The sequence below is a fragment of the Orycteropus afer genome, unplaced genomic scaffold, assembly GCF_000298275.1.
Source record: "Orycteropus afer afer isolate SDZICR_OR568_19922 unplaced genomic scaffold, OryAfe1.0 scaffold00144, whole genome shotgun sequence".
In the NCBI taxonomy this organism is placed as follows: Eukaryota; Metazoa; Chordata; class Mammalia; order Tubulidentata; family Orycteropodidae; genus Orycteropus; species Orycteropus afer.
The window spans coordinates 2,323,772-2,347,855 of NW_006921731.1; the positions used below are offsets into that span (position 1 = coordinate 2,323,772).

General features: G+C 36.2%; 1 protein-coding gene across 1 annotated transcript in view; it reads right to left on the bottom strand.

Moving 5' to 3' along the window:
- The window catches only part of SETD5 (SET domain containing 5), a 38,888-nt gene that overhangs the window by 10,275 nt on the left and 4,529 nt on the right, over positions 1-24,084 (bottom strand). Inside the window, exons 7-17 of the mRNA XM_042781649.1 lie at positions 21,516-21,758; positions 20,483-20,631; positions 20,000-20,117; positions 18,928-19,037; positions 17,804-18,050; positions 17,338-17,418; positions 15,962-16,222; positions 14,628-14,948; positions 13,989-14,231; positions 8,260-8,389; positions 458-705 (exon numbers count right to left, since the gene is read on the bottom strand). Coding sequence (XP_042637583.1) covers positions 458-705; positions 8,260-8,389; positions 13,989-14,231; positions 14,628-14,948; positions 15,962-16,222; positions 17,338-17,418; positions 17,804-18,050; positions 18,928-19,037; positions 20,000-20,117; positions 20,483-20,631; positions 21,516-21,758 — 2,151 coding nt within the window. The remainder of the gene's footprint in view (positions 1-457; positions 706-8,259; positions 8,390-13,988; positions 14,232-14,627; positions 14,949-15,961; positions 16,223-17,337; positions 17,419-17,803; positions 18,051-18,927; positions 19,038-19,999; positions 20,118-20,482; positions 20,632-21,515; positions 21,759-24,084) is intronic.

The following is a 24,084-nucleotide window of genomic DNA, read 5'->3' on the forward strand; positions in this document are numbered from 1 at the left end:
CCTTGTAGTCTGAGGCCACAATGAGAATACAAAACAACAGGGCAATGACACTTCACTGACTCAAGCCCTAGAAGCAGACACACAATCAATATAATCTGAACTCTCAAGCTGGTGTCATTATGGTTACTACAGGCAGTTAGAGGCCTACTTTAACCAAGGAACACAGTAAAGATAAAGATGGAGATCTAGCATGCTTAGTATTACCTAAAGTTTTGGAGACAAATCGACTACATGCAAGAGAGATGAATGTGATCTGTGTTTCTTTTAGGGAAAGTACAGTGGCTGCCAAGATGAGAGGCTACCAGGTAATAGGTCACACTGACCCTGAGGTTTCCCATTCTTTTGTTGAAATAGGGAAGGATATGGGAAAGAAACATTTGGAATGATGTTATATTTGAAATGTGGTACAAATGATGATTTTTACACCCAGCACTCCCAACTACCAAACCCAAATCACCTCAAATTGCAGAGGAGTATTGCAGCGACTAGCAGTAGCAAGAGATGTGATTGGTGAGAACATGAGGCTATATCCATTCCGACAATCCTCTTCTCCTGGGTGAGGTGGACCTGGTATGATCAGCTGGGGGCTCTTTGATCCTGGATTGGAAGGGGGTGGTGTGACTGGAGATAGAGGCTGTAGTAACTTGGTGACATTCTGCTCCATCAGATAGCGAGACTTCCATTTCTTTAATGGGCTCAACAAGTCTGCGAAACACAAAGCTTGGTAAGAGTCTGAAACCATAGCTTAATGGAGAATATGTAGAAAAGCCATTAATCTCTAATTTACAATGGCTTTTAACTCTTCTTTTGCCATATCCCATTAAGTTATCTCTTCCAATCAACCCAAAAGCCCACAAAAACTTTTAACTTTTTAACCGAGTATCAATTTTAATATTTAAAACCCTGTATCTCTCAGAAAAACTTCAGATGAACCTGACACATCTAATGACTGATCCTTGGAACTTAGTCAACTTAAGTCTCTTTCCAGTATAAAATATGTATTTTTTCCTGAGTTTCTGAAAATCTCACATCAGTGTCACTTCGTTAAAAATCACCCTTGATCCAACTGCTACATCACCAACTGAAGCTACTGGGATGCTAAATCCACATTCTTTTGATCTTTTTATGTATTTCTGCTACTTTTCAGCAGCTCTTTCTATGATGTTGTTTTAGTTGGAAAAAGTTATACATGATTTCCTGATCCTTGTCTAGCCCTTAGTTTTGTTTGTTGTTGTTATGTGCCGTCGAGTCAGACCCGACTCATAGCGACCCCTCCTTGGGTTTCCGAGGCAGTATCACTACGGAAGTAGATTGCCCCATCTTCCTTCCGGGCCCTTAGTTTTAGAGTGGATCAAAAATGTGTAATGACTTCTACAAAGACTCCTCCAATCATTTTTAAGAACTAGGAGGATACTCCTTTTCTGATTAGAATCATAGTAATTCTTAGACTTCTTCCACAATATAAGCAGGTTCACTTAAAATGCAACTTAATACCATATATTTTAGTTACTGTTGAGACCAAACTACCCATCTCATTTTCTCAGAGAAAACTACTTTAATTCATGTATAGCTAGAAGTTATTTATTTACATAACCCACTGCCGTGGAGTTGGATCCAACTCATAGAGACCCCTCCTTGGGTTTCCAAGGCAGTATCCCTACAGAAGTAGACTGCCCAACCTTCCTTCCAAGGAGTGCTCAAACCCACCAACCTTCTGGTTAGCAGTCAAATGCCTTAGGCACTAGGCTACCAGAGCTCCCATTACATAATACCTACTATATATATGCAGACCACTGAACTAGGTATATGGGGGAATGGATACCATATAACGTTTTCAAGAGGTTTATGAATTTGTAAAACAAAACAAAAATATAAGTTTAAGACTCTTGTGATCATAATGCTATGTGGTAGTAAAAAAATTGCCATATTTTTAAAACCTATAAATCCAACAACATTACTGTCAACATCCAAGATACGGATAGAGAGGTATCAGGTAATATGGTAATATGGCTCCTAACAACTTTTTAATTACTGTGTTAAATTACATTCCCAAATGTGTTATATTTATCCCTTTTCCTTTCCTCAAGGAAAAGTTTTAGAACACCAGGTCAAAATCAGAGTTACGCTTCAGGAAGATTAATATGGCAGTAAAGTGTAGGATGAAACTAGGAAACTTTTAATGGAGGAGTTGACATAAGGAGGTACACAAGGCACTGAACCGAAGTTAATAGATGCTGAAATGGAGAGGAAAAAGCAAGTGCAAAAAAATACTAGAGATGCATATTTTCCTTTTTGATACTTCAACATTTTTTGTTTTCCTAGACTGGAAGTATATTTGTATTTTCCTTTTGCTGTAGATACTAAGTTTTCTTTCCTCCTTTTTTTTATTAAAGTGACTAGGTATAGAAAACATTTGACCTACAGTTTATATTTAGAATAACTTTTATATATTTCAAGAGTCATTAACATTAAATCTTTTACAAGACTGTTAGGCCTAACACTGTAGATACTCAAGGCAATTATATAAATTATAAAATTCATTGTGGAAAAGTTGGAAGATACAAATGAACTCCCTGGCCCACAAATCAATTTATAGGGCATACATTCAACAAATATTTACCAAGCATTTTTCCTGATACTGGATTGAGCAAAACAGACCTGACATCCGCCCTTATAAAGTTTATGGGCCAATGGTCATTTGTTTACGTTTTTTCTATTGAACAATTTTTTTTTTCTCCAAGTTTTATTCTCTTTTGTTATTTGTTACCATATGCATCTTTTGTGTTGCATATGGTCAAAATCTATACATCTTTTATGGTATTCTACATTTGCTCATATAAGCCCTAAGAGTATATAAACAAATATTTACATATTTAAACACTGACACTCCATACCTTAAAATCATACCTACATATAAAAACACTGCTAATAAATACTGTGGTGTATTTTCACCCAGATCTCTCTGTTTGACTAGGCCACTGACTCACATCTTAACAACAATGCTCTGTAACCTATTATTTTCATTCAGAAATATATGGTAAAATCTTTATAAGATAATAGAAATAAATCTATAATTCAATTTTCAATGGTACATGGCAAGTATATTATTATAATTTAACCAATGTAAGTATTTTTCATTTTTTTTTGCTATTATTAAACATACTTCAATGACCAATAATCTTCTTACACATTTCAGCGTTCTGTTTGATTATTATTATTTTAGGACAAATGGCTAGATAAAGAATTGCTAATTCAAAGGAGTATTTCCATAGTTTCACTGGTTTTATATTTATTCTTGAGTGAACTGCCTGCTCACGCCTTCAGCTCAGATTCTAGGTATTGTCTTTTTTTTGATTTGTGTCAATAAGGATGTTGACCTTTGTCAAAAATGTTACAATTATCTTTTGTCTTTTAATTTCAGTCATAGTCTTTTTTTGCTACATATGGTTTCCCATTTTTGTCAAATAAATTTAATCATTTCCTTTATGTTCTGTCAGACATTTACCAAATCTTTCATCATGTCTGAACATCTTTGCCATGCCACCACAAGACTATTTAAAAGACTAGCTTATTTTTCCTCTGTCTCCGAGTTTTCTTTAAGGCACCAACAGGACATAATTTTTAGTAAAGTGGTTAAGGCAATTCAAGATATTTTCTCTCTTCTCAAAACAGTTTACTCTAGCATACTTTTTCTTGTCAATGAACTACAGAATCATCTGTCAATCCATGCTCATATTATCACAGAAAAAACATGTTAGGATTTTGATTGGGGTCCGTTAAATTCATGAGTAAAGTGAGCACCACGATCACTCAGGAACACAGCATGATCCTTTAGTCACTCAAGCCTTTGTTTCTTATCTTCCTAGAGCTCACCATATTTCAAATTAGTTTTACTCTTAAATGTTCTTTTTTTTTTTAACTCCTGTGCACAAGATGTTTTGTATAGTATGTTATGCCAATTGAGCTTGATGTCCCCTGCGACTATTCTCCCTTCATATTATCTCAACTATAACAACATTTATGTACTCCCTTCATATTATCTCAACTATAACAACATTTATGTACCTATTTTGTATCTTAAAAAAAACAAACCAAGGAAGACTAGGCAACCTACTTGTCTACTGATACTGCCTTGGAAACCCAAGGAGGGGTCGCTATGAGTTGGATGTGAATCGACAGCAGTGAGTTTTTTTTTTTTTTACATATAAAATAGGTATGTAAATGTTTTATTTGAGATAATATGAAGGAAGAAATATGTCCTGTTCACAGTATCTAGCCACCCTACTGATTTCTCCACCAGTTTTTCAGTTAATTCTCTTGGCTTTTCCAAGTAAATGATTTGTATGGAGTACATCCTCTTTAACTGTATTTTTATCTACCATAGTATTTTTTGGTAATCATTTTGGTTAACATGATAAATAGAAGCAATAAGTGGGATTCTTTGACAGCTCATTTTAAGGCTTGATGTAGCTAGTTTACTTACGTATTTTTACAATAATTGGCAACTGACTTCAGACATTAAGAAAGTATCTTATTAGGAGATATTTCTGAATTTTATCAAACTCACAGCATTTATTGTGCTAATATACTTCCTATTCCATTTCACCTGTTATTAAATGAATTATACTAATAAAATTTCAAATAATGAACTATCCTTGTATTTGTGGGAAAAGCCTTATTTGGTCACAATATTCTTTTAAAAGTCTTACAAATCCAATGTGCTAATTAAGACTGGAAATCTAATCTCAAAGTAGTACCCTGCCTTTTTTTTTGGAGGGAGTGTGTTTAAATTAATTTGATAAACTGATTTAGGAGTAAACTTGTTAATGAACACTGTAAACTATTCCATGTCAAAAGTATATGTAAATAGCAGATAAACATCAAATTCCACCATCCCTTTACTGGTTAAAATTCAGGTTATTTCTCCCTACTTAAAAAAAAAATCACTAACAAATATATTAGTAATATGATTTCTAATATATATATAACTAATAATTCTATAAATAATGTCTATGTACATACACTGTGGTTTATACATACTTCTGTAGAACAGATACCTAAAACAACAACTACTAGGTTAAGGGATACAAGTATTTTTAATGCTCATGATAAATCTTAGTAAAGATATAACTCTCGTCATTTTTACTGCAAATCTTTTACACCTTGATGTACTTGTATTTGTTCTCTATTAATTCATTAACAAATTTAGACACACGAATTTTCTTTACTGTTTGATTTATATAATTACTTGCTTGTGCCCAGCATCTGTTTTGGCAAAGATCTAAATCTTTTTCATCTTCCCAAATAAATAAGAATTCTAGAACAATTTATCAAATCTTTAATTTCTATTAAGGCCTGTGTCTAGCTATTTTGTTCTGTGTATATGTCCATTTCTACACTAGTACCATTGAATTATTTACTAATTTCATGGTTCTAGAAGAAGTACTTTATCATTAGTCTTCATTTTTTCCTTATATCTTCATGCTTACTCTTAGATAAACTGCAAAATCATTTAATCAAATTTCAAACACAAGTTGTTTATTTCTGATGAAAACTATAAAGCCTGAGACACATATTACAAATTAATGCCTTATCTTCAACCTGCAGAGGAGCTGTTGAGTTTGAATCGCTGACCTTCTGGTTAGCATCCAAATGCTTTACCCACTACACCACCACAGCTCCTTAGATGAATAGGTATATATGAAATTTCCTTAACGGTATTTATTCTATTAGGGATTATATGGGATCGGTGCTCATTTCTTCAATTCTTTAAAAAATACTTCTCAGCAATGGTTTGTTCTCCATGTACCACAAAGATTATTACTAGGCAGTTTCTTAGTTTTGTTAAGTATGAGAATGAAGTATTTTTCTTAATCCTCTCAGTATATAAATGTTACTCATTTTTGTACATTCACATTGTGTCTGGCAACTTCATTCATTCAAAATTTTTCAGCTGACAATGCTCTCCTAGACTGGGAAATGTTTTGTTTTGTTGTGCTGTAGAAAGGATCACCATGAGCCAGAACTGACTAGATGGCTCCTAACAGATATTTACTATCTTTTATTTCTATACAATTTTAACTTTTGTGAATTTATAAATTTTAATGTATTCTAGTATCTGACTAGTTTCTTTCTGTAAATGTTCCAGGAATGCTTGATAAGAGTATTTACTGTAGAATAACAGTAATTTTTTATTATGGGTCTGATACTGTGTTGAGCACTTGATGCAATAATTTAATCTTACAGTGGCACAAGTGAAGTAATAGGCTGTTAAATGAAAGGCTGGCGGTTTGATCCTACCCAGCAGCTATGTTCATATGCTTCTGAAAAGATTACAGCCAAGAAAACCTTATGGGGCAGTATAACTTTGTCACATGGGGTGACTATGAGTTGAAATCAATACAATGGCACCTAATAACAACAACAAAACTCTTTAGCAGGCATTACTACCCTTATTTTACAAATGAGTCTTAGAGGTGTTTAGTAACTTGCCCAACGTTGAACAGTTAATAAAATGCAGAACCGGTCTTTAATGTCAGGTCTGTTCTATTTTTTCTACTGCACCTAGATATTTCTTTCTTAATGTCTCCTTGCTCTTCTTAGAAAACAAAACTAATTAAAAAAAAAACCCTAATGTAACAAATACAAATAATTCCTCAGCATTTATATTAACTGGTAGCAGTATAATGAGGCACTCATTTGACTACTGCTTAGCTTTATTAACTATTTTCCTACTGTTTATGTTGCTCCTTAAGTGTAAGGTGTGTCCTTCTGAATGTTTCTCACTGGTAGAGACTAGAGCAGAAGCTCAATAAAGGTTGGTGACTTAGTCCTAATTCCAATCCACCCAGGACACACAGTAACAAAGGCACTTTCCCTATGGGTCCTTTGCCAGTCAGGACATGAATTGCTATATACTTTGCCTTTCCCAACCTTAAATATATATCTACATCTCTCTCTCGTGCACGCACACACACACACACACGTGTGCCTATGTGTATATACAATAAAAAATATTTCAGCTAAGTTATGTCTTCACTAGACTTTAAAAGCTGTTGATAAACTGGCACCAGGATTACTGCAGAGTATTAATCTGGTCTGTCCCTAATCTTCAACAAAATACTTAATAGAAGATTTAAAATGCACATCATTTATCTTCCAGATGTTCTATAATGAGATTTTATTATCCCTGTGTTACCCACGTGATAGTTTATGAGATATAATCCAATCTAGAGATAGAATAAAGTCAGTAATTAAAAAAGTAGCCCACATTAGAATCCATATTAAAAAAATTATCCAGAATGTTAATATAAAGCAGATATTACTAATATACATTTATCTAATTAAATCTAAATCAGGAATTAATTAAAATTCAAGCCATAATATTTACTTAGCAAGTCAATGAACAGGAACAATAAGGTGGGATTTATGCGAATGTGAAGTATCATGTTAGCTGTAGTCTTACATGAGCTTTAGAAACTAATTTATTTTAGTATTTTGTTTTGGTTGCATAATAGTCAGAAAACTCATTTAGAAATAAATTTATGGAAATAGTAATAGTGTCCTGAAATCACAGGGTTTTCAATTAAGCTGATATTGACAGAAGAACCTTTGATAAACCAACTGCTCCAAAATGACCTAAGTTGGTTATTACAGTTAATGTATTGGTGCTTTTAATTGCAATTCGATTAAACGCTTGCAAGAGTCACTGTGAGCCAACGGTTCAGATGATTTTTCAAGGCCACCTAGTTTAAAAAAAACTCATGAAGACTTTAAATTCAAGGCTGTGTCTTCCAAAAACTTTTATATTAATTGTATAAGCCCTTTTGGAAATAACCATTTGCCAATAATTCCTTGTTTACTTAATTCCCCGCCCCTTCAACCAAGCCCTCGCCCAACTCAATCACATAGAATTTTATGATTCTTTCCTGAATATTAGTGTTCCACCACTTTGTTGCCTTTTTTCTTCTTATAAATATGGATATAGATTTCCTAAACTTACTACTTTAAATGTATCTAACCTTTTCATAACCATTTCTGCTGTTATCTGTACACTGTCTAGTTCCTTCTTTGCCGTCCTGGGAAAACTGATCCCTGACTTGAGATCTCTTCCTCTGTAAAGACAGATGTAAAGTAACTATTTAGAGAACAATGCTATTTCTTTTTTTGTATCATACTTTTATGTATTCATACCAACAATTTTTATATGGCCCTGAAATAATCATTGTTCGTGTATCCAGAAAGGTCTTAGATATGTACCTGCATTGTCTTTGCAGATGCTAGAAGAGTTACTGTTTTCATTACTTTGGTACAGGTGCTGAGTTCTACTCTCTTGGGGTACAGGTGATGTTTGAGTCATCCCTTCTTCCAAGGCTTGCTTTATCCAGCGCTAATGGGAAAAGAACCAAGGAATTATCAATAATCATTAAAAACTACTCAGTATACCTATTTTAAATGTATTAACTATGTCACTACACATCAACTGGTGAGAGATGCAATCCAACACACTCATTCAGTTCCATAATCAATATATGTTATGTCTTGCATTTCAGCATATTAGAACATTGCCCCATCAATTCCTTCTACTGGGCAAAATTCAAACAATCTGATTACACACGAGAGAGAGCCCATCAAAACACCAAAACCAATTAAAAAGTAGTTACTGTACAACATTTCATACTGCTTAAAATGGGGAAGAGATAAGGAAAAACCTTAACATTTATCTGAGAGAGACTCTGATCATATAGGATGATGCAGCTAGTATATAAAACAAATGCCTTCAAGGATAAAGATCTCTTAAGAATTGTCGGCCCTGTGCTGGGGATACCTGAAGAGAGAATAGGAAAGATTCACATGAAGACTCTGGATGAGAATAAACAGCTCCTCACTATAGGACCAAAATATTTCTGAAAGTCTATTTGCAAATGGAATATTCTGTGGGATTTTTACCTTCATCAAGTAGTTTAAACTATTCATGAATAATGCAAATCACCAGAAGGACCGTCTACAGAAATCAAAAAGGGGAAAAAGTAAAAAAGAAGCACTCTACTCAGTCACATATTTCTGTAGTGAATATTGGAACCTAAATTGATAAGAGATATTGGGTCAGACAGTGAAACTGTAAAGATTATGATAATAAAATTATGCATCCTGTGGAAGAGAGAAAATTTCTTACCTGTAATTGTGTTCTCTTAAGATACACAGTTGTAGGTTCTCACCACTCTGTGGCTCTCCTGCCCTGACGTAAGACAGATCGAATTTTGATAAACATCAATTTCGGAGTCAGACCCTCCCCCAAGTAGGAAGAGCAAAGGTGAATTATTTTAATTTTATACCTTAAAGAGCAAGTATTACAGGTAAGCAAATATTCTCTTTACCAAAGAGAGCAATTCTATTACATTTTCCCTTAGAAATTAAAGAAAATCCAGAGGAACAACTCAGGAAAGGAGTATGAGAATGGCTGCACAACTTGAAGAACATAATCAATGTCACTGAACTGTGCACATATAAACTGTTGAATATGCATGCTGTGCTATACATGCACTCAACAACAAAATAAATAACACTTAGGAAAAAAGAAAAGAAACCAGGAAAAATTCACCAAGAAAAATTTTAGAGCATGTGAATGTCATTGTGATCTATCAAATGAAACCAAAATAAAATAATAACCTGAGGCAGTAAGAATGAATGAATATACAAAAGAGATCTCAACAGTCATTTGAATCATATCAATGTTTTAGGATATGACTAAGTCTCTGAAAAGCCCACACAAAAAACACTGAATATTGATGTGAAGATGAATTACCAGACTCATAGAACCTTACAACTTAGAAGGGACTTTAGAGGTTATTGTGTCCAAAGCACTCATTTCACAGATGGGAAAAATTAGCCCCAAGAGGACAAAATGAGTGAAAATCCTTTGTTATAGATACCTTAAGTACAAGTTTTTTCTTTTCAGAGCAGATGACAGGACTCATTTGGGATCACTGTGCTTTTCTCCAAGAGAAGTTAATTTCTTATATTTCCAGTGTTAAGTAGATGCACCCATAAAAGAATTTATATTCTGGATCTGATGACTACAAAAAGGGAATATAAAACCAGAAGAGAGGCATTCTAAGGAATAAGATGCTTCTATGGTTAGCTATTAAGGTCAAACATAGCAAACATAGTTAAACTAATTCACCTGGCCCTGTTACATGTTTCCACAATATTCCAGGGCTCATAAAAACAAAAAAAAAACCCATGAACATCTGTTTATATTTAACAAGTTCTAATCACTGCTATGGATAACAAATTAACTTTAGACCTCTTCATATGTCTTCCTCCATCCCTACCCCCAGTTCCTGCCTGTTGTTGTTATATGCCTACAGTTGTTAAAAACCATAAAAACCTTTCCTTTTACTTTGAAACTCTGTATTGAATTACAAAAGCATTTTTTAAGGTTCAGAGGGTGAGAGAATTATTTTTAAAGGGTCCGTCTTATTTGAAGGACATCTGATGGAGTTGTGGATAAGGCCAGAAGGTCACCAGTTCAAACCCAGTAGCCACTGTGTAGAAGGAAAATGGGGCAATCTACTTCCATAAAGATATACTGCCTCAGAAACCCAATGGTGGTCACTATGAGTCGGAATCAACTAGACGGCAGTGAGGTTTTTCCCCCCCCATTTTCCTAAGGAAAGAATAAGGAAATCTGTGTTTTTAAGCCCGAAGACCTAGACTGAAATCTGGCTGTGTGTGTGTCACTTAGTAAGTGTCCCACTTTGGACAAGTTACCTAACCTTTCCAAGCTTCAGCTTCTGGATCTATAAATCAAGACCGATAATCTCAACTTCACAGAGCTGTCAAGAAGTTAAGTGAGAAAATGTATGTAAGGAAAGCTTGTAGCACAGTACTCCTCTTACAGCAGATGTTCAATAAGAACTTATTAACTGAATTTCAATGACCCATACAGAGATACACAAATGAATAACTTTCTACTACGTACAATGGAATAACAATGCAAAACACAGTATTTTCTTATCAGGCAGGTTGGTTTATCTAATCTAGGAGACCAAATATCCCATACTTATTTCTATGTTTATCAGGTAAACGGAGAGAAGATTTACAGAGAACAAGGTGGGAAACTATAGAAAAGCTTGCTGGTCATTTACGCTTTTAGAGTTAAGAATTGAAGTAAGATTCAAGAAGATAAACCACAGGATACTTTTAATTTAGAAATTCCATAGCTATTCATCAAATGTTCTCTCAAAGGCTCTAAGAACCTGCTGATACATGACCAGGGGGTGCAGATACACACATGCAACTTTAATTTGCTTTACATTATTTTTAACTTATGAGACTTTTACCTCTTTAATGAACTAGTGGACCTATTAGGAATAACAACTAATCCCAGGGAGGATGGTTTTTGTCTCCTATCTTTTTAACTTACATTATTGTCTAAGACAGTTTCAGAAATTTTTAAAAAATTTGTTTATTCAATGAAACATTCTTAAGTCCTACACTAGATCAATCCTTTCCAATCTATAAACTGCTCCCCCCATCCTCACCCAGGATAGAGCTGAATTCAATCTCTAGTTCAAAGACCCAATTTCATTAATTTTGTCCTGTAAGAAGCGATATCCTTATTGTAACACAGTACTGATATGTTCATAGTAAATATTAAAGCAGCAATTTAAACTTAAACATTTTTAGAGCAAAAATCCAATCTAAATAAAACAATCTTTCTATGATCATTAAGTGTACATAAATCAAACTCTTCCTGAAGACTGATTATGACACATATAGATTAAAAGTGTTTGAGCATACTGTATAAAATAAGACTAAGGATGATCAGACACATTTGGAGAATGTAGTAAGACTTGAGCTAAATGGGATTTCTCTCTGTTGCCAGTAGAGATATAAAGATGAACTAGATTCAAGTCCTAAACCATAGCCAGATAAAAAGAGCTCTAAGAAATGGATTTTCTATCACATCCAATTGGAAGTCACGGTCCTAAACACGTTTTTTGCAATTTACAGGTCTACATTGTTGGCACAGTGCCTAAGGCATTTGATTGCTAACCAGAAGGTTGGCGGTTCAAAACCATCAGGTGTTCCACAGGAGGAAGATAAGACAATCTACTTCTGTGAAGATCTACAGCCTTAGAAATCCAATGGGAGTTGCTGTGAGTTGTAACTGACTCATGGCATTTTTTTTTTTTTTAATACTAGTTGGAAAAGATAGGAATGGAAATTTTGTACCGTATCATCAGAACTAGCAAGAAGGCATTTCAAGAGTCTAGTCCACACTATTTACCAACAGACTTTGCTATTAATCTGTAATGAATTGTCTACCCTTGTTCAAGGGTCAAAATAGGAGATTCCACTCCCTAGTTTGATACAATGCTTCAATAGTTAACACTCTCAGAAACCTAGTCCTATATCCAGCAAAACACAAAAGGAAAAAGTTTGTTTCATATATATTAAGCCACCTCTCAACTTGCTCCTCCTTTCGATTAAAGACCTTATCACCTACATTCTAATTTTTTAATACTATTCTCACAACAGCTAAGATTTTGAGCTGTTTTTCTTAATGAGGGACAGAACAAAGCTAAGTGTAGCAGGCAGATTAGTTCTCAGTACGTTCCAAGACCCAATCCTTCCTTATTGCCTAGGCAATTTTCTGGCAAAAAACAGCTTTTGAGAAATTTTCTAGTATTATTGTCTTTTTTTTTTCCCCTTAAGAAATCTGTCATTGTTTCTATTTCCATCACTCACCACGTTACTGCATTATCTACAAACCCTTTTGGCAAGGATCCCATGGTCAAATTTCTCTTTAGAGTTTCTTCTATTTGGGAATTCCCCCAAACAAACTAATAAGTGATTCAGATATTGAGGTTAAGATGTGTAATTAGGAAAAGATTCTCTTCAGTGTGTGCTGCTCATTCAGCAAGTGTCCTTCCCTTTTGCACAGATCCCTGTTGCCCTCCTCCCTCCATATCCCATACCACTCTGGCTCATCTTCCACCCACCTTCCCCCCAGAAATAAGTTCTGTTCTTTGGGTAAAGAGAAAAGCTTTAAGTTTGGAGGAGTCAGGGAAGACCTGCCTGGAGTTGGAGACTTCATCACATCAAATAATCTACATGCAGCATCCTCATGTACGTGATGCCAGTGGAGGAGGGCAATGGCAGACACTGAGGAAGGCAGCCTGAATCCAGATCTGAGGATAAGAGAAAAGGGTGTTCCAGGGAACAGACTCTACCTCAAAGGAAGACCAAATGAAAGGTTGTCCTATACTTCTAGAAACATGGAATCAACATTATAGTCTGAGGGAGCAATCTATTCCTGAGAGACACCTTTGGAAAATATGCACAGCTTCTGGGAGTTAAGAGAGAACATTCCATAAACAACCACCAAACACTACTGCCACTAGATCCAAAAACAGTATGTAACTAAAGAGAGGAGAGGCAGGCAGAGAGAGAGACTTTTATAGTAGGTTCCATATTCACTAGGGAATAAACAATCCAACATGTTGTCATTTGATCAAGGGAACACGAACTGTGCCAATTACGATTAGATTTTTCCTTTAATCACCTTCAAATAACAATAATACTGATTAAATTAATTCAAAACACGACTCAATCATTTTAAACTTATGCAACAGTGCTCTAGATTATCTGGAGCACAATCACATACACTATTCACAAATGGATATTTTAATCAATACCACAAGAGCACACACAAAAACACCCCTCCCTACCCAGTCATCAACTGCTGTGCGCACTCACTCAATAACCTCAAGGGCTCTTAGAAAAGACAACAGTGAATACTCACAAATTCGATCATACAGTCTACCTTAAATCCCACTGACTCTTGATGCATCAGTATTAATGGTTGAACAACTAACTTGTTATAAACTCACATGGGCAGACAATGGCTATCTAGAGAGTGTGTTAGATGTCAGGATTATAGGCATCCTGAGTGATAAAAAACATAAGCATAGACATACCTTCTTACAGGAGCTGAAAGTACCATCAGGCAGAAGGGGCCTTCGGCGCCTCTCAGGGATAAAGGGTGAGCCAAAGCGAATGTAGTGTTTGGGAGTGGTGCAAATTAACGGAGAATGGATAAGACCAGGTAACATATTCAGAGTTGTTGCCAGTACAGTTGGGTCCGTGGTGATACGTAAAGGGCATTCAACAGGGCACTCTTGCTTCTCTGCTTTGTCATTCAACCATTCTGTAACTAGATACTATAGTGAAAAAGGAGATCATTAGTTGATGCTGCAGCTATAAAAGCCAGAGGCAGCAATACAGCTCACAAAGACAAATTTCACCTAGAAACTAGGAGAGATGTAGCAGCTGTGCCAAGTATGAAGTGGGCATTTAGAATACAAGGGTTATCTTCCATCACCCTGTCCATGCCTACTCAGAGAGAAATAATTTCAGCTATCAGTGATTTAGGCCCTACTTAAATTAAGAGAATAAAAGAAAGGCAGAATGGCTTCAGCCTTCTGCACTAGAGCATTTTATCTACAATTTTCTATCTAATAATACTGAGATCCACCCCTTTCCCAAAGACTGAAAGTTCTCCTATTTTTCCTAAGACACATTCCTTACCAGATTATCCTTATGAAGTTGTGACTTACCTTTTTGGTTTTAGGGTACTTAGATGCAGCACGGTTGACATGGGATCCAGTAACTGATACCACTGCTGGGTCACAACCTGTTAATTGCCTGTTTTCTCCTAAACTGTCTATACTTCCAGCTTCAGGAGGAGTTACTAAACTGTTATTTCCTCCCTCTTCCAGGGCAGTTTGTGACAACTCTGCCTGCTGTGCACTGGCCTGCTTCTGACGTTTTAGTCTCTGGGCTGAACTGGTCCGGTACCGAGAAATTCGACTCTTCGGTCGGGGCCTAGAAGGCTTTGCTGGAGGTGGTTTAGGGACTGTTTTTTCTGCAGCAACATCCTGTAACAATAGTAGGGTCAAGAGCTTAGCAGAAATGTCTTACCAGCAAATGTTCTATCCATCTTCCTATTCACTGTATGCATTCTAAGTATCTACAGATGAAAAAGAAACACTAAATATATTCCTTATAGACAAAAATTCATATAAGCAGTCAGTTAAAAAGGCATAGGCAGATGCCAAGCATTAATAAAATAGGCCAAAGCCAGCTGAAAGTAGCCATCTATTTTTAGGGTTCTAAGCAGGGAAAAGAACTCAGGAAAGAGTTGGTTTGTTTCTGTTTCCCAGATACTGGCAATATAAGCTTAGATTCTTGGCTGGGGAAGTTAAGTTTGTCAAGAATCCTCTGAAAGGCCAGGCAGGCATATAACTGTGCTCTAAATACATACCTCATTTTACTGTGTTTCACTTTATTGAGCTTTGCAGATATTGTTTTTTTTTTTTTAAACAAATTGAAGGTTTGTGGTACCTCTGTGTCTAATAAGCCTACTGGTGCCATTTTTCCAACAGTGTATGCTTACTTTGTGTCTCTATGTCACATTTTGGTAATCCTCACAGTATTTTGAACTTTTTCATAATGCCATTGCACTCAATAGACAGTACAGTGTAAACATAACTTTTTTATTCACTGGGAAACCAAGAAATTTGTGTGACTTGCTTTATTGTGATATTTGTTTTATTATAGTGGTTTGTAACTGACTCTGCAATATCTCTGAGGTATGCCTGTATAGAAGGTCCAACAGAGAAACCAAATGACTTCTATGAACTAACCACTAATAGTTTATCTGGCTGAAACAGTACAAAATTCCATTCTAGTCTGAAAGTATCTCATCATTCAAACTCTAATGCAGTTACTCATCTCCCTGAATCCTGATAAATGGCTCTAATTTACATGGTCTTACTTATTGTGATATGGAACAAAGTGGAAAATACCCATTTTGACCATTCCCCAAAATAATAAATTGACATTAATAAAGGCAAGGATGTCTAAGGCCCAGAGTCTTTTCATCTCTTACCCCTGCTTGGGAAGACCTCCGGGTGTTCACACCAACACTCTGTGGGGTGCTTGGGACAGCAACATTTGAAGCAGGGTTGCTAACCTCAGGCTCAGAGGCTTCAGCTTTTGTCTCATCTACCACAGGAATCTCTGAGGTGGTCGTGGTAGTAATCTCTATGTCAGAGTTGCTTTGCTCCAAGGGCTGATCCCGCCGCTTCTTTCTTTTCTCTAAGTTTTCAAAGGCATGCATGATGGCTTCGACCTTCCTATCTTCCCGAGTCTAGAAAGAAACAGTATCAGCCAAGGACCTCCTCAAGGAGTACTGGTGGTAAAATAATTCAGTGCTCAGCTACTAACTGAAAGGCTAGCAGTTTGAACCCACCCTGTGGCTCCACAGGGTAAATACCTAGTGATCTGTGTCTGTAAAGACTGTTGTTGTTGTTGTTATGTACTGTCGAGTAGGACCCAACTCATAGTGATCCCTCCTTGGGTTTCCGAGGCGGTATCACGACAAAAAAAATCACACGGGACAGTTCTGTCACATGGGATAGTTAAGAGCTGGAATGGACTCAACAGCACCCAACAACAATAACAAGAACCTCCTAAAAAAGTCAAAGAAAGAAAGAAGACTACTTGGAAAAAAGGAAAGGAGAGGACTTTTTTTCATAAGCACTGCTAATAGAAATACACAGAAACTTATTTAACCTACCAGTAAGATGACATATATACCTTAGGAAATAAAAGACGAAAATTAAATAAAACATTTCATTTTAAATGCTGGCAATTAAAACTGAACTATTCAAACCAGGTCAAGTATTCTGAAATATTCTTATGATTGAAAGGCTTTAAAAATATCAAAACTCACACAAACTTAGCAAATTCTGAAGTCAGAGCAAAGTAACCTGAACACAGATACTTTGTTTAAATCAGCTAATATTTTTGGAAATCAGATTGTTAGTACGATTCCAACAGAAAGTCTCATTAAGATCATCCTTAAAAACAGCCACTAAACAATTACTGTGTTTATACAGAATGAAACAAAACAAGATCATGAAATCTACTTTCTGGAAAAAGCCCAAAATGTAATCCGCAGGGTGGATATATCTCATCAAGGAAATGAGATGATATAAATGCAGACTAGAAGGGGTTCACATGCTGTACCCACCGCCACTGAGTTGATTCTGACTCATAGCAATACTATAGGACAGAGCAAAACTGCCCAGTAAGGTTTCCAACGCTGTAAATCTTTATGGAAGTAGAATGTCACATTTTTCTACTACTGGGAGTGCCTGGGAGGTTTGAACTGCCAACCTGTTGGTATGCAGCTGAGCACTTAACCACTGTGCCTTCAAAGGAGGAATTAATAGGTGCAAAAGGATGTTAGACAGTACCCACCCTCCTGCTATGAGCCAAGTTTTCCTGGTCATCTATAACTTCTTCTTTCTCTTCTGGTTTTTCTTCTGGATTGTCTATTTCCTTTAAGATAGAAATAATATTAAGCTGTATTCTCCGACTCTGGGAAAACTCAATCTTTGCATTTTTTGTGGGGGAAGAGGAAACCTAGAACTCTTTAGAAACAATTTCCAGTGCTTTATGGTGTTTTTCATGCAGATCAACATGATAAACACAAATAACCCTCCTATGCCCTCAATTCTCTCTACTGAAAACTTAGAAGATAACTCAAAGGATGTTCTTGACATTGTTCAACAAAAAGAGAATGAATGAATGAATGCACACCCACCTTGATATAAAAAGGCATTAAGCATTACCATAGCTTTTCTACATAAAACAACAGGTGGTAATCTGGGATCTCTTCATGGGGAGATCTATACCATAGTAACATTTGACCAGGGTGGATTACCTCATGATCACTGGATACATTTACTTTTTCTAGAACTTCTGGTTGCTGGTCATTATTCTCCTCTGAAGCCTCATTCTGTTGTTCCATCTCCAGCTCTTTCCGTCGTGCTTTTCTACGCCTGGTCTCTGCTCCGATGGTGGGCAGGCTTGGAGGAGCCGGGAGTGGCGGTTCTGCAGCATTGGGATTTCTCTTCTGTATAGGGCAATTCCGGTTCCCCTTGTGACATGCACAGTCTACTTTATAATTACTGCTCCAAAGAAACAACCAAAAGTGCCTGTCTCAGTGCCTCTGAAATTCAGTTACATTATCCATTTATTCTCTTGAAATGTTAGTATAGTAATTTTATAGGGTAGGGTCTCTGAATAAACTAAACCGAGACATTAGTCCTATAAATACTTTCAATATTCTGTGTTATTCTGTATAACTCTAACTCATGACTAGTGGAAAGGAAAGAAACCTCTTAATAAATTCAAGTTTCCCAACTGTTTTTATGCTATTTAATAGCAGTAAATCAGTGATGGACTCTAAAGTGCCATATTTACTTTGGATTCACTCTCACCAAGTCCTCACTTTTACCTACTGATTGCCTACTTATTATGAATGCCTTTTCTTCTAGTAGCTTGGCAAAACATCACTTTATCACATAACCTCTTTTTGCCAGAAATAATCAAGGGAAAAACCATCTATTTTACAAAAGCCTACCACATATTCACATATGGCTTGTTATTTTTCTGAGTAGTTATGCATAAGCTAGATTGCATGGTCTGAGTGGACAGAGTGAATCTTTAAATTCTCATCCTGTATGGCCGCTGCATAAGTGCTCTGTGTGTAACAACAGATGCTATTACAGCTTCTAGAAGTATCTCATATATATCCTTTCTGCTATTCACACTGTAGAGGCGTAAGCCAAAACATCCTTGTGAGGAACTTCTGAGCAGTATCATATAATGTACCTATATCTCTAAAAATTATCTCTTAACAATTTCTAGAAAATGCATTACTCATGAAAACATTAAGTAAACAAAGAAGGAAAGAGCAAGAAGCAAAAGCAGACTTAAAAGAACTGAATAGCTTAATATATAAGACAAAGCAATTCATGTTAGGAAAGGTTTTTGAGATCTTACCAGTTACTGTACTCATAATCAAATGCTATGGTGACCTCAGCATCCTTAGTGATGGCAGATACAGCGTAGATACACAGGTGTATCATTCCATCTGCAATCATGTGCCGTACCTGGGTGAACAAGGCTTACGGTCTGTTATTTACCATAAAGGTCAGAAACTCTACAGTAGGGGCAACAGGGCTTCTTACTCAAATCATCTCTTACCTAGAGCTCTGGTACTTGTTATTTGATTCCATAATTCTCTCTGACACTACTGTATAATAACTGCTTTTGAGACGTGTTTGAAAATTTGTAACATTTCTTGAAATAATGGTGATACCTTGCTACATTACAAATTCAGGGACAAAATCAACACTCTACATCTTAATTAAAAATGGTTTCCAGCTCCACTAGGGAATTAAAATTCCTTAGCCTGTAAGAAAAGCTCTGTGGACTTTCTTGTTGCATTTGATGTGGTTGGACTGATTATACTGCTGAATAATAAATTCTAGAGTTGTTGAAAGTCTGTCTTACCACATATTACTTAAAATAGAAAAAATTGCAACCAAATGGCCTTTGTTGTTGTTGTTATTTGCCATCGAGTTGGCCCCGACTCATAGCGACCCCTCCTTGGGTTTCCAAGGCAGTATCACTACGGAAGTAGGAATGCCCAACCTTCTTTCCAAGGAGTGGCTGGTGGGTTTGAACTGCCAGCCTTCTGGTTAGCAGTCAAGTGCCTTAGGCGCTATGCTACCAGAGCTCCTTAAATGGCCTTTAGCTTTGGTCTAATGACATCTTCCACCATGTAGCAATTTCTTTAATAAAATCTCACTGACTACTTATCCAGTCCAGGTCTTTTGTCCTCAGCAAATATTAACTTCTTGTTTTCATTTTTCTCTCTCCTAAAGGAAAGCTATTCCTTGCCTTTCATCCCGCCAGACTAAAGCTTCACTACTTTTGTTTTTCATCTCTCATAACGAAAAGTTATAATCATTAGTCAACAGACCTTTTTCTGGGTGAAGTTTTCAGATGCTTATTCAGTAAGCTTGTCTTTTGGTGGTTCCATTAAGTGATGTTGCTACAAAAATCTTACCTCTGCATTTGGTGTACACGATCTTCTGATGAATCGAGCATCATTACCAAAAGTTCGGGCATCCACACACATCTCTACACCATTGAATTTTGAGTAGAAGAGTACAAAGGGATATGGTCTAGGAATATAATTAAAATTCCTTTAAATCTCAACACAAATGAAAAGGCCACCCCATGACTCCAAATATGAAGCATATGCTGACACAAGAAACAGGAGTCCTTTGCAATGCCTAAACTTGGAAAACATCACACACTTGTCTGCTTTTGATTAAAGAACAAGCGCATAGCAAAGAATGCTTGGCTCAGAAGGGAGTCATGACGACTTTATACATTAAACAATTCATTTCTCTACAAATAGCAGACAGGTTTGAGCTTATCTGAGTTGCAAACTTTTCCCCCAAAATCATTCTATTAACCAGGATGATTTTTAAAGCAATATTCGTCAGCTAGGTCCACTTCAGCTCTGCTCAGTGAATGTTCTTACTTTTTGAAGAAATGCCCATTGACCTCAAATTGCTGTCGTAACATGACTTTCCCTCGATACTCTATTATAAGAGTGTCCAAAGCCAAATCTCTTGCAGCCCTCAGGATCTTTCGGTGCTTTTGAACACGAGTGACTCTTCCCAGCTGTAGCTGAATAAAACCAGAGTCCTAATATGAGAAAACAGCAACAACTAGGCAGACACTTAAAATATTTCCTAATTGTAGAAAAGGCACCAAAATTTTCAGCTTTCATTTGTCTATGCTATTTATGTGCAATGATCAGAAATTCTGAATTTAGTATAAGCTCAGTATTTCTAGAAAACATAGTCCCATCTAGTGAACCTGACAACCCAAAGGGGGGGGACAACACATATATGATAGAGATTTTAGTGGCTCCATATTCCTAGTAACTCTCTCTTTTAAAAGACTATAATTATATAAATTATGTAAGAATAAGCAGGGCAGAACAATGTGGTTCAGTAGCAGATTTCTTGCCTTTCATGCAGCTCATGGCTTCCTGATCAATGTACCTCAAGCACAGCCTGTCAGTGGAGACTTGCATGTTGTTATGCTGCTGAGTAAGTTTCAGCAGAGCTTCCAGACTAAGACTGACTAGGAATAAAGGCCTGGTGATCTACTTCTGAAAACCAGTTAATAAAAACCCTATGAATCATAACAGTCTGATTCTGTTATGCATGGTGTTGCCTTGAGTCAGGGGGCTGACCTGATGGCATCTAACAACAACAAAGAATAATAAACAAACTTTGATACCTGATAATCTTACATAATTCCTATCTAGGCTGTATGAAAATTTCCTATCGTAATTTATTTTTTATTAATATAGTTAAAAAATACATATTCAGACATTTTCTAGTTAAAATATAATCTACTTTTGGTTATGAAGATGAATAACTGGCTAATTTATTATTCTAAGGATTTATACATTTGAAAGAAAACATATTCCAATGCAAGTCAAGTTTCTGGTTCTTAAAATCCTCACCACTTACACAGCCTTTAACCCCTTTGATCCTTACCTGCATTTGGGAACCAATAACTGTATTATTACAGGCCAATTCAGTCTTATTAATAGTGTCTAAAATGGCAGGTTTGCCCACAAATTCCTTGCTAGAATGTAGATGCTGTTCAAGGGCGTTTTGTACATCTGCACTGTACTGATTAGTGAAAGCTTCTTCATACTGATCAGTCCATAGTCTTATCCGATTTTCCCAGCCCTCAGTTGTATTCTCATCTAAATTCTGTGCTTCAGAGGGAGAATTCTGTAGAGAACAAAGGTTGGGTAGGTTAGTAGAGTTCACACATAAAAATTGGGAGAAAAAAAATCCAGGCTGAGATTCCAGAGAAAATTTGTTTTCAGTTGACAGTTGGTGTGGCATTATAGAGTAATCATAAACTGCGAGTCAGGGGATCTGACTTTGATTATGATTTTGTTACCAATGAGTCATTAGATCTTGGACAACAATGTAGAAGAGCTCAGTTGCCTCACATATAAAGATGAAAAATCACTCTGGATGATAGTTCCATCCCACCACTGTGATTTTAAGACCAGTTTTAAGTGATAAAAATCTAACTGTTCTCATCAGAAGACTAACATTAAGTTCCTAAAAAAAAACTTCATAAAAAAGAATGAGACCTCAAAATATCATGTTGCTTAATTCTTAATATTTATCGAACATCTATCAGTGTGCCAGGCCAAAATGGCATTGCTTTACTATTCTCTAGGAGACTGGTTCTCTTTTTGTGTTACATATTATCTTCACTATCCAATTAAAAGGAGCTCTGGTAGCATAGTGCCTAAGGCATTTTACTGTTAACCAGAAGGCTGTCAGTTCAAACCCACCATCCACTCCTCGGAAGGAAGACTGGGCAATCTAGTTCTGTAGAGATACCACCTCAGAAACCCAAGGAGGGGTTGCAATGAGTTGGAACCGACTCAATGGCAGTGAGTTTGGTTTTGTTGAGTATACAGTTAATACATGTTCATTCTAAAACTAAACGTGGCCCAAATAAAGAACCCAAAATCTCACTATCCACAGAAAAAGTTAATATTTTTGAGTGTATCTTCCCAGCACTCTATTTCTGATGTTTAAAGAGCCACAGATTCTAAATACTCTGAAAAAGTGAAGTATGTGTAGGTGGAGGCGGGTAGGAAGAGTATAGAACTTATCTGCTGAGAGGTACTTTGATATATTTCTTAGAACAAACATTGCCTTCTATGATGACAGTATTGAGAAAAGATTATTTTATCTCAGCAACACCATCCTCAACAAATAGATCTCTATGTGCTTGAGCTATAGATACACAACTTAAGTCTGACACATGTTGTCCTCCATGGTGTTGAAGACTTAAGATGCCATCAGAAAACACAACAAACACTGACAGTGATGACATCATGCTACTCATGAGTAGAAAGAAAAAGACACTGTGGCACCAAAGCTTCTAGAAAACACATGTCCACACTAAACTTGAAAAACGAAAACAAAACAAAAACCAACAGAAAACACAAATCCAAAACAAAACAGGCATAACAAAATTAATTTCCATGAATGGTACAGAAATGTTTATGCCTTTTGTAACAAATTCTTTCACTGCTTTGGTATCACTAGCTTATTACCTTCCCCAAGAAGTAGGGAAATGGAAGGAAAAAAGTAACATTATTATTTTTATACTTCTCCCTAGAGTCCAAAAGACAGCAATAAACAAAGAAGTCTAAGAAACATCTAAGGCCAACACAGTGAGAACAGACTATCACCTGAGGTGTCAGTACCAGCTAGGCAAAAGAATAGTACAAAACCTGGACTCAAAGGGTGCTTTTATAAGACTGGAGATTAGGAGTCCCAAACAATATTCTAAGTTTTAAGCAAATGTCAGCAATCACTAAATTTGTAACTTGTTAAAAGTTACTGTACTTTGGAACTTCTGTTTCATTAATTCTACTCTGCTATCCTATTCTTCAGGATACTGAAGGCTTCACCTCAGTGGGCCAATTTTGTCCCCAGAGGACACCTGTTAATATCTAAAGACATTTCTGATCATCACAACTTGGGATAAAGGGCACTACTGGCACCAAGGGGGTGATTAGCGATGTTGTGAATATCCTATAATGCACAGGGCAGCCCCTTACAACAATTTACTATGTGATCCAAAAGGTCAGGAGTGCCAAAGTTGTGAAACCTTGGTTTAAAGTTAAGTCTCCAATAGGAGACACTTTATGATTACAAACTCAAATAATAAATTCTTTCTTTCTTATGGCTCAGGTCTAGATTTTTGGTTGCATTTTTACTAAGAATTAATCATGAGCACAAAATTCATAAGTCAACTTAAAATTCTGACAGCAGAATCAAAATTAAAGACTGCCTAAACTTTAACATACCATGGGGATTATCTGTCAACCTCCTGAAATTACCAGCAAAATCTGTGTATTTTTTTTTTTTTTTTAAGGACAGTTACTTGATAACCTCTAAAAAGTTTCCAAAAGTTAAGAGCCAGGGGAGGTAAGTTAAGAGAGCTAGCTGACAAGACAGACAAGAGCTTAAAGCTGGTATTAGGGCTATGTTAGCCCCATAAATATAGTTAAGACACCCA